Source organism: Budorcas taxicolor, chromosome 16 (assembly GCF_023091745.1).
Source record: "Budorcas taxicolor isolate Tak-1 chromosome 16, Takin1.1, whole genome shotgun sequence".
Taxonomy (NCBI): Eukaryota; Metazoa; Chordata; class Mammalia; order Artiodactyla; family Bovidae; genus Budorcas; species Budorcas taxicolor.
The window spans coordinates 43,985,394-44,002,750 of record NC_068925.1 but is presented as its reverse complement, the minus strand read 5'-3'; the positions used below and the strand labels follow the sequence as shown (position 1 = coordinate 44,002,750).

Sequence of the window (17,357 nt, the reverse complement as noted above, 5' to 3'; positions counted from 1 at the left end):
TCCCATGAATACGTTTTCCTGACTGGCCCATCAGGAACAGAAATGGTCCTTTTACCTGAAAAAGTGAGTCAAGCTCAGGGAAGCTCTAAAGGGTTAAAGTGGAGCTGCCCCGGCCCCTCGTCCTGTGCAGCCCTGTCAGATTTCATGTGTTCACCGAATCCCTTTTGTGAAGTAGCCTGTATTGGTTAGCAGTGAGAACAGAAGGAGTAGGTGTCGGGAGGTACAGGAGGCGTGCAAGGAGCGCAGAGCAGCTGCTTTTTCTCCGAATGATAAGGAGTACAGCTCTTGGAAGCGCTTCCGGGTTCTGTCTGTCCGTGATAACATCATTTCAGACAATAGAAGGCTCTGTGGGAACAGTGGGGATCGCACAGAAGTTTCTCCTCGGGCCTTGCTGACCCTTCCGCCCAGGCTTTTTGTCTCCTATCTCAAATCAGATAGTCCGCAGCCTCTGACTGGCTTACCTTGAGGGCTTAGCTTTTTCATGACTTTTTCGAGGGCACTCCCACCTTCCATTAGAAAGGAAAAATTGGGTGGGAGGGGCTGTCCTTGAGAACTTAAGGGAGCCCTCAGCCCTTCTGTTCTTGGCAGCTGAACCACACGCTTCCCTCCCACAGGCCCCACATCAAGGCCATCTTTCAAGGCATCGCCGCCAAAGTGGGGACAGGAGAACCCTGCTGTGACTGGGTAGGTTCTGGGCCCCACTCGAGCGGTTGGCACCACGGGCAGAGGGTGCAGAGGATCACTGCCGGCCCGGTGGTTTGCTTTGTCACATGAGTGCCTCAGTCTTTTAAGTCACTAGCATAGCTGGTGTCTAAAATGTGGCTATTGTACATCCCTTGTATCTTAATATTCATAACTGGAGGTTGATATTAAAAGCAGCCCTTCTCAATTCATCTAAAATATGGATTCCTTAAAAATGGATCAGGAAAGACAAGGTGAACTAAGATTTTTTAGTCATATTACTTCATGGCTAAAGAAAGAATGCCAAGGGAATTTCCTGGTGGTCCAGTGGTTAGGACTTCACGATCTCACTGCCATGGCTGGGTTCAGTCCCTGGTTAGGGAGCTAAGATCCCACAAGCTGCACAGCCAAAAAAAAAGAATGTCAGAATCAAATGTGGAGTTTGCTCCTGGGATAGGTAGTCTGTGCTAGCTTAGCACAGAAAAGCTGCAGCTTTTTGCCCTCACTGAATGGGACAGAGGCCAAGGCTAATACTTCCCCTTCCTATATTTAGTGTTATGAATAAAATACATTCTGTCTCTTGTTACAGCCTCAGTCCATCCCATCAATGAACAAAGCGCTGGGCTGGGGACACCTGAGTTGTCATGCTGGCTCCCCACTAACCAGAACTGTGACACTAGGTGGTCCCTGTGGCCCCTGGGCTTCAGTCCCTGGGGCCCCTGGGCTTCAGTCCCTGCCTTCCGTGGGCTTCAGTCCCTGTGTCCCCTGGGCTTTAGTCCCTGTGGCCCTGGGCTCCAGTCACAGGGGCCCCTGGGCTTCAGTCCCTGTCATCCATGGGCTTCAGTGTTCTCATTTGTCAAATACGGGGCTTGGGCTGGGTGACCTCCAAGATCGCTTTAGCTCCTAATCCCCTGGAATTTTATTCTACTTGCCATTTTTATGATGTTTTGTTTTACGTGAGATAAAAAGTAGGGATGAAACAAGAACTCAAGGACACAGGGAATGAGGGGCCCTCCCCATGCCTGGGCCCGACAGGGCCTGATGACTAAGCTGCCCTCATACTTTAACCCGTGGTCACTGAGGTCAGTCAGAACCCCTTGTGTCAAGAGGGGCTGGTGCTGTGATTCAGAGGACTGGGTAAGTTCCTCACAAGTATGGAGGATTGGGAAGGGAGTGTGTTCCTTGAATGAATTGCTACAGTAAAAATGAAGGTGCAGTGGCAGTCATTTTTTCTTAGATGCATTTAGGACATAACCATGGAGAAAATGGCAGTACTTGCCTGTGTATCTTGGTCAACTCTAGTCGATTTTCCATAGCGCCAAGCCTTACCCTTAGGTTATTGAAACAACTGGTCTAGACACTAAAAGCAGGCCCCCCTTAGTTCAGTACTGAAGTTACAGGAAGGAAGGGGTGAAGCAAGGTGTTACTAGCCATGTGATTTCACGGCCAAAGAAAGTGTCAAACCAGGAGAGGGTAGGTCAGCAGTGGAAAGGTGGGTGGAGGAAGCCTCCGTGTAAGGGTGACCTGGGACAGCATTCCTCCCAGCTCTGCAGCTGCGGGGACACCGCTTGGGCTACCAGCACCGTCCAGGGGCAGGCACGTCCCGGCACGTCCCGGTCCTGGAGATGGCAGCACCTGACGTGCAGTCTGAGGCCCCGTCACCCTCCCTGTCCAGACTCCTTGCCCTCCAGCCAGTTTTCAGGTACTCTGGCTTCCCCTGTGGCTTGTCCACAGGGACAGAGGAGGGTGTCACTTGGACTAACGCTGGTCACCACACTAAGTTAAATTTCTCATCATAAATTCACAGACTGGTATTGTGGTTTTATAACCTTGCTGGCTTTATTATATATCGGTACCTTGTCCACTCTGGCACCCTGGCGAGAACACATTTCTGGGCTTACATGGTTGAGGGCCAGACCTTGCATCTGAGGTCTCCTTACCCCTCAGTGGCCATTACAACTCCACAACATTTCTATATTGTTTAAAGTACAAGTGGTTTAATTGGCCAGCTTCTTTTCCCCTTGCAGTTGAAAATACTATGGACACTTCATTCTTTTTGTCTGGGGAGGGAGCCTGGCCAAAGAGTCAGACACGGGCCCCTCTGGTGTGTTCTGTGGGTCCCTGAAGGCCTCCTGGCTTGTGGCTCTAACAGGTGGGGGACGAGGGTGCGGGACACTTTGTGAAGATGGTGCACAACGGCATAGAGTACGGGGACATGCAGCTCATCTGTGAGGCCTACCACCTGATGAAGGACGTCCTGGGCCTGGGGCACGAGGAGATGGCCAAGGTGAGGTGGCACGAGGAGGTGGCCAGGGCGGGCACGGGCGGGGCGGGAGTGCTGCGCGCTAGGTCGTGTCTGACTCTGCGACCCCATGGACTGTAGCCCGCCAGGCTCCTCTGTCCATGGGGATTCTCCAGGCGAGAATCCTGGAGTGGGGTGCCACTTCCTTCTCCAGGGGATCTTCCCGACCCAGGGATCTAATCCACGTCTCTTGCATTGGCAGGTGGTTTTGTTTTTTTTTATCACTAGCACCACCTGGGAAGCCCCAAGGTGGGTAGCAGTAAATCCTTGCTCACTCTTTTTTCCCTTGATCTTTCTGGTGGCCTGGCTGGACTCAGCCTAACCCAAGGGCTGCTGTCAGTAATAGGATCACAAAATTTGACAGGCGGTCCCTCAGCCAAGGGCTCTTGATGGTAATCACCACCCTCACGAGGGCCCTGACGGGATTTTAGGGCAGTGTCATTCAGCTGCAGGGTCCCTCATGGGAGGAGCAACAGAAGCCCGTTTTTCTGATCAAGGTGTGACTGGCTGACAGTTAATCAAAAAGCTAGAGACGGAAACAACTATTTCCCCTAACATTTTATTATGAAAGTGTTCAAATATACAACACAACTGAAAGAATTTGAGTGATCACTTACATACACACAACCTAGACTAGACCACTAACACTTTACTATATTAAGTACTTGCTTTATTGAGTATCTGTCCATCCCTCTATTAGTTTTATTTTATATAAATAAATATATTTTATATATATTTGAAATATATACTTCAAAGTAAACTGCAGATGTTAGTACTCTTCAGATACTTCAGCATCATTAAATAGGCAAACATTTATTTTTTGGCCACATAACAGGTGGGATCTTAGTTCCCTGACCAGTGGAAGTCTTAACTACTGGACTGCCAATGAAGTCCCCTATCCTGAGCTTCCACTGCACAGGACATGGGTTCTATCCCTGGTTGGAGAACTAAGACCCTACATGCCTTACAGCACAGTCCCCAAAAAAGAAAATATAGGCAGGTATGTTCAAAAGTTCATTCACCCATCATTTTATGAGTGGGCCCTTTTAAGTATGGCCATGCTGATCAGCATTCTAGTCAACCTTCTCATCTAGAGTTCGTCCTTTGAGTTATTTCCAGTGGAACATGATTAAAAGACGCTTACTTGCAAGGTACACAGTGCAGAATCCTTCCAGATTCTCCACTTTTCCTCCTAGTTTTTAAATGTGTCATCCCCATTTACCTTGTTTTACTGACTTTTCTTTATTCTTTCAAAAACAATGACTTAGTTTTCATAGAAACATTACTGTTTTGTGTGTGTTCATACTTAATTGGTTTACATGAGTACTGTATTACATGCCAGGCACTCTTCTACGTTGGGGATGTATTAGTAAACAAAGTCCTTGCCCTCATGGATCTTGAGAAGACAGACAATAATGACTGATTATAAAAAGCTAGTTCATGATCATTATTGTAAAGAAAAGTAAAGGGATGTAAGAGGCCGCTCTCCAGACTGATTGATGGAGAAAGGTGACTGTACAGAGACCCATGCGAGGTGAGGGTACACCCGGCTCAGGGAAGCATTCTGGTGATCAGAAGACCAGCATCAACAGGCTGCAATCAGACGCAGCTGACTCTTAGCATAAAACTTAGCTGGTGGGAGAAGTGTTGGGGTGTCCTGGAGAGGAGCCGGGTAGCTTCAGGTGTTGAGCAGGTTGTGAGCATCCGTCAGTATTGACAGGGGAGAAGGATGAGTCCATTAAGGGAGTGTCTCCTGTATAACCCTGGTTTCTCTCACATTGTTTTCTTTCATGTCTTGCACACAGGCCTTTGAGGAATGGAATAAAACAGAGCTGGACTCATTCCTGATTGAAATCACAGCCAATATTCTCAAGTTCCAAGATGCTGATGGCAAACACCTGCTGCCAAAGATCCGGGACAGCGCAGGGCAGAAGGGCACCGGGAAGTGGACCGCCATCTCCGCCCTGGAGTACGGCGTGCCCGTCACCCTCATCGGTAACGCTCAGCTTTTGACTGAACCTCTGTCTTGGTTTTGATCAAGCGCAGTCTGCTCTTTATGCATTTGCATAAAGTTACAGTGTGAGAGAGGCTGAAGCTGCCTTTGAATCTCTTCTTTGTAATCCTTCTGCCAGTCATGTGAGCTTTGAGATGAATTCCAGAATCACTGTCTTTTGCAGTTTGACTTTGAGGAATTTTTTTTTTTTTGGCTACACTGCTTAGCTTGTGGATCTTAGTTCCCTAACCAGGGACAGAAGCCGGGGCCCTGCAGTGAAAGCGCTGAGTCCTAATCACTGGGCTGCCGGAGAAGTTCCTGGATCATTTTAACATTAGTGATTTAATTATAGTCAGTGACCTAAGGTCTTTTTAATAGGAAAGGTAACTGTAATGGAATTTTTCATACGACAGTTCACACAATAATAAAAGCTTAGGTACTCAACATTTATTACTATTTTGCTAAGGTTTTTTCTCAATTATCTAATAAAATATTACTTATGTGTTTCCAGTCCTTTAATATTTCTTTCCTAAGTTCTTAGAAGAGTACTACTGTCCTGAAGTTGTCTTATATTTTTCCCACCCTTGTTTTTTTATCTTAATGAGCAAAACATCAAACTCAAAGATGTAGAGAGAAGGAAATAATCAGCAGAGATAAAAATACTAAGAGGATAAACAGAACTGCATGATGGTTCTTTAAGAATAAAATAGGGACTTCATTGCAGGGGGCACAGGTTCAATCCCTGGTTGGGGGACTAAGATCCTACATGCCTTTCTATGTGGCAAAAAAACCAAAAAGGAATAAAATAGATACATCTGGCAAGATGGAAAAGAAGAATGAAGGCAGACTCTGGCCTGTTTACTGACAGACAGGCTGTTCATTGCTCCTGGCAGAGTGGTTCCCCAGGACTGTTGGCTCTTCCAGACATGGGTTGCCTTTCCCTCCTAATCTCCTCCCACTTTGGTTTCATGGTTAGTTACACTTCATTGTTCACATTGAACAGGGTGGTTGCAGGCCTGGTGAGGAGGGAAGCAGTTAGTCCAGCTTTACAGAGAAGGAAGTGGACAGCTAGTTAGCTAATCTGAATACCATCCAGGGGCAGGCCACAGGACCAGTAACTGGGAGCAGTTCATTCATCATTGACTCAAATATATGAGTATTAGAGCCCTCAAGAGAGTCCTACTCGGATGTTTCAGACGGCAGGCAGGCTTCCTCCCTGGCCAGGTGCCATTCTTGCTTGCTGAACTAATGGGGAAGTGAGTCTTCTGTCTAATCTTTAAGCAACCCTGCGGTTAAACCATGCTTGCCTTCTTGTGCCTTTTGTCTTTCGAAGCCTCTACCCAGTACTGCTAAGTCATCATGTGTGTGCAGGAGTCCAGAGAGGCGGACAGGGCCAAGGAGACACCCGCTCTCAAGTCAATGGCCAGAATCCTTTCCTCAAAACCGAGTGCCCTGTTAGTTCCTAAAGGTTTTACTTCATGTTGTCTGTTGGGAAAAATGGTCAATTATTCTAATTTTGCAAATTGTCAGTTGGGTGAATATTTATAAGTGATGATTTTTAAGATACCAAATGGTCTTGATATTAAAATACTATACTGAGGGACTTCCCTGGAGGTCCAGTGGTTAATACTCTGCACTTCCACTGTAGGCACGTGGGTTCGATCCCCAGTCAGGGAACTAAGATCCTCTATGCCACCTGCCTCACCAAAAAGATAAAATACTATATTGAAATTTTTTTTACTCAAATGAAATAAAACTGTTAAACTGCAACGATGATCATGGATATACCGAAAATTAAACTGTAAGAATTAGAAAATGTTCATTTTACGAAGGTTGAAGTCTGTGTTACTTCTGAATGTACTGGTTGTTTCAAAGTTGTGGGTATTAGTGCTTAAAAGAAAACAAATTGAGTTATTGATGAGCATTTAAAAATTAAAGTCCTCCCAGCTGAAACAGAAATCTTACTGTTGGACCAACACCGAGTCCATTCTTAATAATAGTGATTTTGCTGCTTCGTTTTTCCCCTTAAAGCACCTCCTTTGAATTTCATGGTGGTCTTTGTGGTTGAATACCCACGTTTATATGGAAGACTGATTTGGACTTTTCATTTTCAGATGAACTGATTCGAGCTTCTTTTGAAAGTTTGTTTTAACTCAGGTGGCCTAAGGTTGAAGCTGTCAGCTCTTTGTAAAACTGAGGTCGTGCTCCACTTCTCCCCTCACCCACTCCGGCTCCAGCGCTCCTCCTCGGGTTCTGTGTGTGCACATTGATGACACATTATTTACCCCCTGCCCCCACGCAGGAGAAGCTGTCTTTGCGAGATGCTTATCATCTCTGAAGGACGAGAGGATCCAAGCCAGCAAAAAGCTGAAGGGGCCTCAAAATATCCCGTTTGAAGGAGATAAGAAATCATTCCTGGAGGACATTCGAAAGGTGGGGTGCAGGCCCCGTGGGGGGGTGGAGAGAAGATGCTGCCGGAGAGCATCCTGAGGCCACATGAAGGGGGGCAGTCTAGCCTTGCCCTTTGATCGGATCTGCAGGCTGTGCTAAACTGTAGGCCTTACACTGCTGGGGGTGGGGATGAGGCAGTAGGATCTGTGCTGCTGGGGGAAATGGGGAGGGGGCAAGGAGGATAGGGCATCCATGTGCTGGCTGCAGTTCTGATGAGTCTTGGTGTCCATCTTCAGGCCCTCTATGCTTCCAAGATCATCTCTTACGCTCAGGGCTTCATGCTGTTAAGACAGGCAGCCACTGAATTTGGCTGGACCCTCAACTATGGTGGCATCGCCCTGATGTGGAGGGGCGGCTGCATCATCAGGAGGTGAGTGCTGGTGGGGGAACCAGGGGCTCAGGCACTCTCAGAAGGACTTTCCTGGAGCTGTACACGGAGTCCTCTCGCTGGCGACCAGGCAGCTTTAGGTGTCACCTCACCTTCCTGTGTGTCAGTTACTCGAGGGTCCACACTGCCCCGTCTAAAGTGCTTCTGTGTGCACCATTGTGCCCTCTGCCCAGACCTCTCGCGACCTGGGCTTCAGTGTTCCTGGTCCGTACAGCAAGTTTTGGGGTTGGGGTCAGGAGGACAGGTGCCTTCGTAGCTCGCTGGGGTTTCTGTTACTTCCCCTCCTTTCTGCCAGACCGTCAGCTTGCTACTTGAGATTCATCGACTTTCTCTCTCTTGGTTATTTCAGTGTATTCCTGGGAAAGATAAAAGACGCATTTGATCGAAACCCAGGACTTCAGAATCTATTGCTGGATGACTTCTTTAAGTCAGCTGTGGAAAACTGCCAGGTGTGTAGCCCAGAGTTGGGTGGTACGGAAGTGCCGTCTCAGTGGGTTTTGCTCTGAAGGGCATCTGCTTTTTCACGCATGCCTGAAAGTCTGTTGTCTTTTCCGAGAGCTAGTCACTAGTTTCTGGCTTTGCTTTTCTGGCTCAGGACTCCTGGCGGCGGGCCATCAGTACTGGTGTCCAGGCAGGCATTCCCATGCCCTGCTTCACCACTGCTCTCTCTTTCTACGATGGGTACAGACACGAGATGCTGCCGGCCAACCTCATCCAGGTAAGCTTTAGAGTGGGTGGTGAACATCCACCTGGGTGGTGCCCGGAGTCCCGTGCCTGCCTCTGTCCTAACCAGCTTGTCCCTTGTTCTCCAGGCTCAGCGCGACTACTTTGGGGCGCACACCTACGAACTCTTGGCCAAGCCGGGCCAGTTCATCCACACCAACTGGACGGGCCACGGGGGCAGCGTGTCCTCGTCGTCGTACAACGCCTGATGGGCTTCTGTTCCAAGCCACAACTCCACAGACCGGGACATTCCATCTGCCACACAGCACTGCTTGCATGGCCCTCTGCCCTACTTCCTGCTCAGATCTTTCAAAATACCGTGTGTCGTAAGAGACTCCTTTGGAGAGTTGGCCCGAGTCTCTGAGTGTCAGGTAGTTCTGAGAGAACCAGCACGCCCTCTGCCCTCGCCTCTTGGGATGGAGCAGCAGTGGAGTGTGTGCGAGGCAGCTCCCCGAGGCAGCGTTCCCTGCAGGTCCGCTGTGGGTGAGGGAGGCAGCGGCTCTCATCAAGGTGGGGAAGGGTTTTGTAGAATTTGATCAAACTGGAACCTTTGTATCACACACCTGAACTCCCTTTCCTTTTACTTAATAAAAGAAAAAAAAAAACACACACACAAAAAATCGTATTTATGCTTTTTCTCCAGACTCTTTAAGTAGTCTTACCTCATCCACACTGAGCCACAGCCTCACTGGCAGAAAGATGTGCACCTGATTTCATTACATTTGAATTAGTTTATTTCCTTTATTTAGTCTTGTTAAATATTTTCTTCTTTATTTTCTTTAAAAAAAAAAAAACAAACCAATACCAGAAACACCAAATTTAGGTAATGATTAACTCTGGAGGGAAGGGTGAGGAAATAGTCAAGAAGTGAGTGAACTAGCTTATGACCTACTAGCTGTATGACGTAAACAAATTATTTAAGATCTCTGGCCTCAGTTTTCTCATTCTTAAAATGGGGATAATAATCATACCTGCCTCCCTAAGATGCCTTCCCTGTGGCCCAGCTGGTAAAGAATCCACCTGCAGCTTGGGAGACTTGGGTTCGATCCCTGGGTTGGGAAGATCCCCTGGAGAAGGGAACGGCTACCCACTCCAGTATTCTGGCCTGGAGAATTCTGGCCTCCTTAAGGCTATTTTGAAGATACACCTGGTAAAAACTGAACAATACTTGACACATAATAAGCACCTACATAAATGGTAATTATTATTATTGGTAATTATTGGTAATGGTAATAATTACCACTTGAGGGTGTGCCTGTCCTGGACACAGTGGTATTTCTGAAGAAACCAAATGTTACTTCTAGCACTTACTGGTAAATTCACTTTACAAACCAGCCCCAAGACAGTTCTTGGCAGGGTTCCTCTGTGTGCTCAGGTGTGTAAGTTAAACAGATCTTCACTGAATACACCGCTAACAACCACCACCCTGCCAGGGGGTGGAGCTTGGCAGTGGTTGAGGGTGGGAGGAAGTAGGCTGTGAGTCAGCACGTCTGGGGTGGGGAACCCATATTCTGCACTTCTTTTTAAAAATTATTTTTTAGAGAATAATTACTTCACAGTATTGTGACGGTTTTTGCCATACATCAACATGAATCAGCCACAGGTATGCCTGTGTACATATTCTGCATTTCTAACAAGCTCCCAGGTTCCCATTATGGCATAAGAAGGGCAAGATATTTTAATTGTTGAAATAATATGAGTCCTTTGCCTGGGTGTTTTTTGTTTTTTACTATATATGATCTCATGCCTTAGGAATTTTACATACCATGACTTATTAGAAAAATACTTTGATAAAAAACTCCCTATGTTAGCTCTAGTAAAGGCAGCCCAGCCCAATGCTTAGAGCCTGGACCCATACCTTAGGCTCACCGCTATTCATGGTCACTCTGATCCTTAATCTCGGTGCCTGTGTGCTGCCTCGTCTGTAAGAAGATGATAACAGCACCTGTGTCACAGAGCGCTTTTGAGGATTAGTGTTTGCCACATAGTGATTCCTATTTATGATTTACTCTCTATTACGTACCTCCTGGTGAAGGTGAGGTAGTTGAACAATTCTAAAAATGGATGGAGGTGGACACAGATGGGTTCTGCTCTGTCCAGCACAACTGCTACAGGGACAATCCGGTGGCCATTCTGGCAAAGGGCCTCCCTTGGCAAAACAAAACAAAACAAAACAAAACCGTAGGTCTATTATGATGTCAGCCACAACTTCTTTCTGTTTTATTTGGGACTGAAAGGAGTTAATTAGACATGGGGGGGAGGGAGGCTCAAGCAGATTGGGATATATATGCACGTAGGCCTGATTGATGTACAGCAGAAACGTAACACAATATTGTAAAACAATTACACTTCAATTGAAGAAAAAAAAGACATGGATCCGACAAGGGAGCAGATACGCTCTCTCAGCAGCAGCTTTAGTCTGGGGATTTGCAGCTGTCACCTTCGAGGCAGATGGAAGCCCTCTTTTCAGGAGGGCTAGAGAGACCATCAGGATGTATATGCCACACTTAGTATGTATCTTAGCACAGACACATTGTCTAGTAATGGATACCCTGTGCCAGTTTCTGCCCAGTGTGTAACAAACCACCCCAAACTCCGTGGTGTAACATAACTACCATTTTTTTATCCTAATTCTGAGGGTCAGAAATTTGGAAGGCCACCGGGGTGATGGCTTATCTCTGTTCTACAATATCTGGGGGCCTCAGCTAGGAAGACTTGAAAGCTGGGGGTGGTTCCATGGCTGGGACCATGTGGCGGTGTCTGTCTTCTTCATTCATCAGGTGGCCAATGTTGGCTGGGACCCCAGCCCAGGCTATCAGCTGGAAAGGTGCATGGCAGCCTCACCATGTGGCCTCAGCTGGCCTTGCTGAGGCAAACATCTTACTTGGTGCCTCAGTGTTGCAGCTAACAAAACAAACACCACCTTGCCTTTAACGCCTAGCAGGGACACAGAAATAGAAAAGAAATATAAAAAGAGATATAAAGAGGAACAAAAGAGAACAGACCAGAGATTTGCAATACTAGCTACTGCTCTGGGAAAGTCTATCTCGGGCCCTCCGGAAAAACCTCTTCCTGCCCCAGGGACGGTAAAGCGTCTGCCTGCAATGAGGGAGACCCGGGTTCAATCCCCGGGTTGGGAAAATCCCCTGGAGAAGGAAATGGCAACCCACTCCAGTACTCTTGCCTAAAAAATTCCATGGATGGAGGAGTCTGGTGGGCTACAGTCCATGGGGTCGCAAAGAGTCAGGCACGACTGAGCGACTTCGCCTTTGCCATATTGGCAGATAGATGGGGAAACAATGGAAACAGTGACAGACTTTATTTTCTTGGGCTCAAAAATCACTGCAGATGGTGACTGCAGCCATGAAATTAAAAGACGTTTGCTCCTCGGAAGAAAAGCTATGACAAACCTAGAAAGCATATTAAAAAGCAGAGACACTGCTTTGCTGACAAAGGTCCATCTAGTTAAAGCTATGGTTTTCCCAGTAGTCACGTATGGATGTGAGAGTTGGACTATAAAGAAAGCTGAGCACCGAAGAACTGTGGTGTTGGCGAAGACTCTTGAGAGTCCCTTGGACTGCAAGGAGATCAAACTAGTCAATCCTAAAGGAAATCAGTCCTGAATATTCATTGGAGGAACTGATGCTGAAGCTGAAGCTCCAATACTTTGGCCACCTGATGAGAACAACCGACTCATTGGAAAAGACCCTGATGCTGGGGAAGATTGAAGGCAAGAGGAGAAGGGGACGACGGAGGATGAGATGGACATGAGTTTGAGCAAGCTCTGGGAGAATGGTGAAGGACAGGAAAGCCTGGCGTGCTGCAGTCCATGGGGTTGAAAAGAGTCAGACATGACTGAGCGACTACACAGCAACAATGGATGTGGCAGAGCATTATTTCAGCCCTATTATATCAGTTACAAGCGAGTCGTCAGTTCAAGGGAAGGAGTATTAGGCTTTACCTCTTGATGGTGGAGTGGAAAGTTCTAGAGGACCATGTGGGTCAGGAGATTTCCCCTTTTTTTCAAATATAATCTGCCACATATGCTTCCTTTGAAAAGGACAATTTGTGACATGGGAAGGTTGGGAACTCTGGCCTTATTTGGGGATTTTCCTGAGGGTCTCATATAGTAATCAATGGCACACATAAGAATATAGTAATAGCTAACAGAGGGTGTGCCAGGCACTGTTTTAAGTTTACTTGTTTAATACAACAGCCTCTGAAAGAGGTACTATCATTATTCCCAGTTTACAGACAAAGCTTGAGGATGTGAAGTAACTGGTCCAAGGTCACAGAGCTCCAGCAGAACCAGTCTGAGCCAGAATCCACACACATAATCACCAGATTATCCTACCGCTCAGTGTGCTCAATGGGTATAGTTACACACTGCTGTAACCATTTGTTTGGTGGTGAGAGAATCTGAAACTCCTGACCCCATGAGTCCTTGTGCTCAGTCACTCAGTTGTGTCTGACTCTCTGACCTCACAGACTATAGCCTGAGAGGCTCCTCTGTCCATGGAATATTTTGTCCGGGCAAAACACTGGAGTGGGTTGCCATTTCCTCCTCCAGGGGATCATCCCCACCCAGGATCGAAACTGTGTATCTGTGTGCTGCACTGGCGGGTGGTATCTTTAGCACTGTGCCACTTGGGAAGCCCTACACTACACGTGATCTTAGCCAAAAGGCCAGGAGCGCCTAGAATATATCTAACAGCTGATGCAGATGGAGTTTTGAATTGACATTTTACAGTGCAAGTTTAGGAAAAAATGAACGATTCAACATTTATGGTCCCCTATTTAATGCACCTGGAAAGGGCTCAGGAAGCCTGCACTGTGCTTGCCTGTTTATGGTGAGGGCAGTGGAACCAAAGCAGAGGATAAGTCCGTGGACTCAGAAGCCAGGCTGCTTCAAATCTGGGCTCTACCACTTCCTGCCAGTTTTAACCTTAGGCAAAGTTCTTTCACCTGTGGGACCCTCTTCAAATATAAAATGGGGGTAATAGTACCTACCTCAGAGGGCAGGGCACCTGGAGCACATTCACGAGCAAGTCAGTGCTCTGCTGCTGCTAAGTCACTTCAGTCGTGTCTGACTCTGTGCGACCCCACAGACGGCAGCCCACCAGGCTCCTCCGTCCCTCGGATTCTCCAGGCAAGAACACGGGAGTGGGTTGCCATTTCCTCCTCCAATGCATGAAAGTGAAAAGTGAGAGTGAAGGCGCTCAGTTGTGTCGGACTCTTCGCGACCCCATGGACTGCAGCCCACCAGGCTCCTCCATCCATGGGAGTTTCCAGGCAAGAGTACTGGAGTGGGGTGCCATTGCCTTCTGCGAAAGTCAGTGCTCATTGAGTGTTAATCCCTGGCGATCAACAGTAGGGCCTTGTTTCCTGGTGTAACGCAATGCTGCCACATAGTGGCCAGTTTGGAGAAGGAAATGGCAACCCACTCCAGTATTCTTGCCTGAAAGGTCCCATAGACAGAGGAGCCTGGAGGGCTACAGTTCATGGGATCGCAGAGCTGGACACAACTGAGCGACTGAGCACACAATGGCCAGTTTACATGGTAGCTTTTCATCCAGTAAAGACAGTTCCTACCAAACAGCTGACCCTTAAACAGGAGCTGGGTGGGGTTCTCACCACCCCAACCCCGCCCTTGAAAATCTGTGTATAACATACTCATGCACCTGCAGATTCAGCCCTCCCCAGATTCTGTTTGTGCTTCAGTCGTGTCGGACTCTTTGCAACCCTATGGACTGTTGCCCACCAGGCTCTTTGTCCATGGGATTTCCCAGGCAAGAATACTGCAGTGGGTTGCCATTTCCTTCTCCATGGGCTCTTCCTGCCCCAAGGATTGAACCCATGTCTCCTGTATTGGCAGGCAAGTTCTTTACACTAAAGCCTCCTGGGAAGCCCTAATCAACCCCTAATGACTTTGTATGTTGAACTTCTGCCTCCTCAGCACCCCTCCCCTGCTTAGGATTCAGCTGAGATGAGGGATAGCTGTGGGCTGAGGAGTCAAAAGGAAACCCTGTATGATTCTTCATCTACAGTCTCTCTCTCCTCTATCCCTGACTCCTCCATAGAGGTAGTAAGAGGGAGGCTGCTTGTATATTCTTCCAATTAAGCACAAATAAACAAACTCTGCACCCTTCTTCTTGGTAGTTTTATATTTGTCAAGAAAGCCAGTTGATTTCAACCTGTAGTGGGAAGGTGCTGGAAAAGAGGAAAGGACTGGGATGTGATGAGGCCTCTAGGGGCTCTGAGCATGAGTTAGAAGTAAACACAGCACTCCACTGCAAAGGAAGTGTGTGGAAGGGTCTGAAAATACTACTTCCCTCTGATGGCTGCTGTTAGGGCTTTAGGCACCCCCCCCCCGTCCTGAAATTTCAAGTTCTGCCACTTGGTGGCGCAGTGGTAAGGAATCTGCCTGCCAAGAGACGCAGGTTTGATCCCCGGGTTGGGAAGATCCAGTGGAGGAAGAAATGGCAACCCACTACAGTATTCTTGCCTGGAAAACTTCACGGACAGAGGAGCCTACAGCCTATAGGGTCACAGAGTCGGACGCGACTGAGCAACTGAACAGATACCTTAGCACCTGTTTTTGCAAACTGAAAGAGAATTTTTACTTTTACCAGAAAAAAAGCCATAACCATAGTAATGGAGAACTTTGTAAACAACAACAACAACAAAGTGGCTGAGGACTTCCTTGGTGGTCTGGTCATTAAGACTCCATGCTCTCAATGCAGGGGGCTGGGATTTGATCCCTGATCAGGAATCAGATCCCCCATGCTGCAACTGAGAGTGTGCCTGCTGCAACTAAAGGTTTTGCATGCTGCAATTAAGCTCCAGCGCAGTCAAATATTAATAGATACATAAATAAATAAATATTTTTAAAAACTAAGAGGCTTACTGCAAACTTTCAAAGGCAGGGGATACCTGTATGTCTGAGTCAAATTTCTTTTCAAAAAAAATTGGGGGCCCCTGCATTGTTGATGACCTGGGGAGCTGGTCTATTATTAAGGAGCCTCTGCTTTTTCAGGACTCACTGAGATGCTGCTGTGAGTCAGTTCCTCAACAAACATTCAGTGAGCCTCCACCACGAGCTGGGCCCTGGGCTCTCACTGGACCTCAGTTAAGCAGGCTGGGCACTCAGGTCTTTACAAATTGATTTCAACATAGTACATTCTTTCCACTTGGGATTAATAAGTGCATACTGCATGCTAGGCCAGAAGTGTGCTAGAGCCAGTTGCTACAGCTAGAGGTGAATGCCTAATTTTCAAGAGAAGAGAAAACTAGAGACATACACAGTCATTACTAAGAATTAAGTTACAATGTGACTTTCCTAAAGGTCTAGTGGTTAAGACTCTGAGGTGTGTGCAGGGGGTGGGGGGTTGATCCCTGGTTGGGGAACTAAGATCCTACAGGCCATGTTGTTAGGTCAAAAGATAAAACAAATAAGCAGATTTTTAAAAAATCTATTTTTGGCTGAGCTGGGTCTCTGTTGCTGCACAAGGGCTTTCTTATGGTTGCAGTTGGCTTCTCTTGCTGTGGATGGGCTCCAGGGCACGCAGGCTTCAGTAGTTGTGGCTCATGGGCTCAGTAGTCGTGCACGGGCTTAGGTGCCCCATGGTGTGTGGACTCTTCCCAGATCAGGTCTTGAAGCCATGTCTGCATTGGCAGGCAGATTCTTTACCACTGGATCACCGGGGAAGTCCAACAAACAGATTTTTATAAAGACATTAAAAAAAATGAAGTTACATAAATTAACACTTAAAAATGGTATTAAAAACAAAGGCAGTAAAAACTCAAAAGTCATCACTTCTTAATTATGCTACTGTGTTGCACATCTTTCTATCATCTGTTCTTGGTTATCTCCAGCTACTGTGTCTGAATGGTGGGTGTGCAGCATCTCTTCCCTGTGTGAAATCACATCCAAAGGGTTAACAGAAGCTCGGCGTGTGTCCTACAGAACAGCAGATAAGAGAACAGCGTGTCAGAAACCTTCCTGCTTGCAGCTTCTTTACTGATTAAGCCTGCTGACTTGCTTTTTTTCACCCATTCTCTAACTGCATACCCTCTGAGCTTCACTTAGGCAAGGTAATGTATCACTAGACTTTGAAACCAGCCCTACAGATAATGCTTCTGATGTATGGGTCACTATAGTAACGGAGGTTTTACAATGTTTTCCAGAACTTTGGAGTTGGGTCCTGCCCAGTTCAGACCACTGGGCCTAAAGCTGGGCTGGTGCAGGACACAGATTGCCTCACCTTTCCTCTGTCTCCAATCGTCTTTCCTCGTGCCTAAGACCACTTGGCTGCTTTTGTTTTAATTTGACCTTGCCCTGCGGCACGTGGGCCTTTAGTTCCCCTGCCAGGGATCGAACCTGCACCCCCCTGCATTGCAAGACGGAGTCTTAACTGTTTTAACCACTGGATGACTGAGGACACGCCCCCTCCCCCACGCTTCTTTATCCCATTACTATCTCAAGCCTGTGGCCCTGAGTGTTGGATCTGTGATTTGTTCTCCTTTCGTGATGACCTCATCAGCAAACTCTTTCTCTGCTGCAAACTTCAGCCTGCTGCTTGTGGGGCAAACAAGCCTGTTGTTTAGTCACTCAGTCATGTCTGACTCTTTGTGACCTCATGGACTGCACTGCAGCACGCCAGGCTTTCCTGTCCTTCACCATCTCCCAGAGCCTGCTCAAACTCATGTTCATTGAGTTGGTGATGCCATCCAACCATTTCATCCTTCGTTGTCCCCTTCTTCTACTGCCTTCGATCTTCCCCAGCATCAGGGTCTTTTCCAATGAGTCAGTTCTTCTC

The 17,357-nt window shown here is 47.3% G+C and overlaps 1 protein-coding gene across 1 annotated transcript in view; it reads left to right on the top strand.

The window, feature by feature from the left end:
- The window catches only part of KIF1B (kinesin family member 1B), a 189,576-nt gene extending 180,447 nt beyond the window's left edge, over window positions 1-9,129 (top strand). The window contains exons 53-60 of the mRNA XM_052653410.1: window positions 615-684; window positions 2,834-2,968; window positions 4,789-4,978; window positions 7,279-7,409; window positions 7,664-7,797; window positions 8,165-8,264; window positions 8,411-8,533; window positions 8,628-9,129. Of these exons, the coding sequence (XP_052509370.1) occupies window positions 615-684; window positions 2,834-2,968; window positions 4,789-4,978; window positions 7,279-7,409; window positions 7,664-7,797; window positions 8,165-8,264; window positions 8,411-8,533; window positions 8,628-8,747 (1,003 nt within the window). The 3' untranslated portion in view covers window positions 8,748-9,129. The remainder of the gene's footprint in view (window positions 1-614; window positions 685-2,833; window positions 2,969-4,788; window positions 4,979-7,278; window positions 7,410-7,663; window positions 7,798-8,164; window positions 8,265-8,410; window positions 8,534-8,627) is intronic.
- Window positions 9,130-17,357: the final 8,228 nt, after the last annotated feature.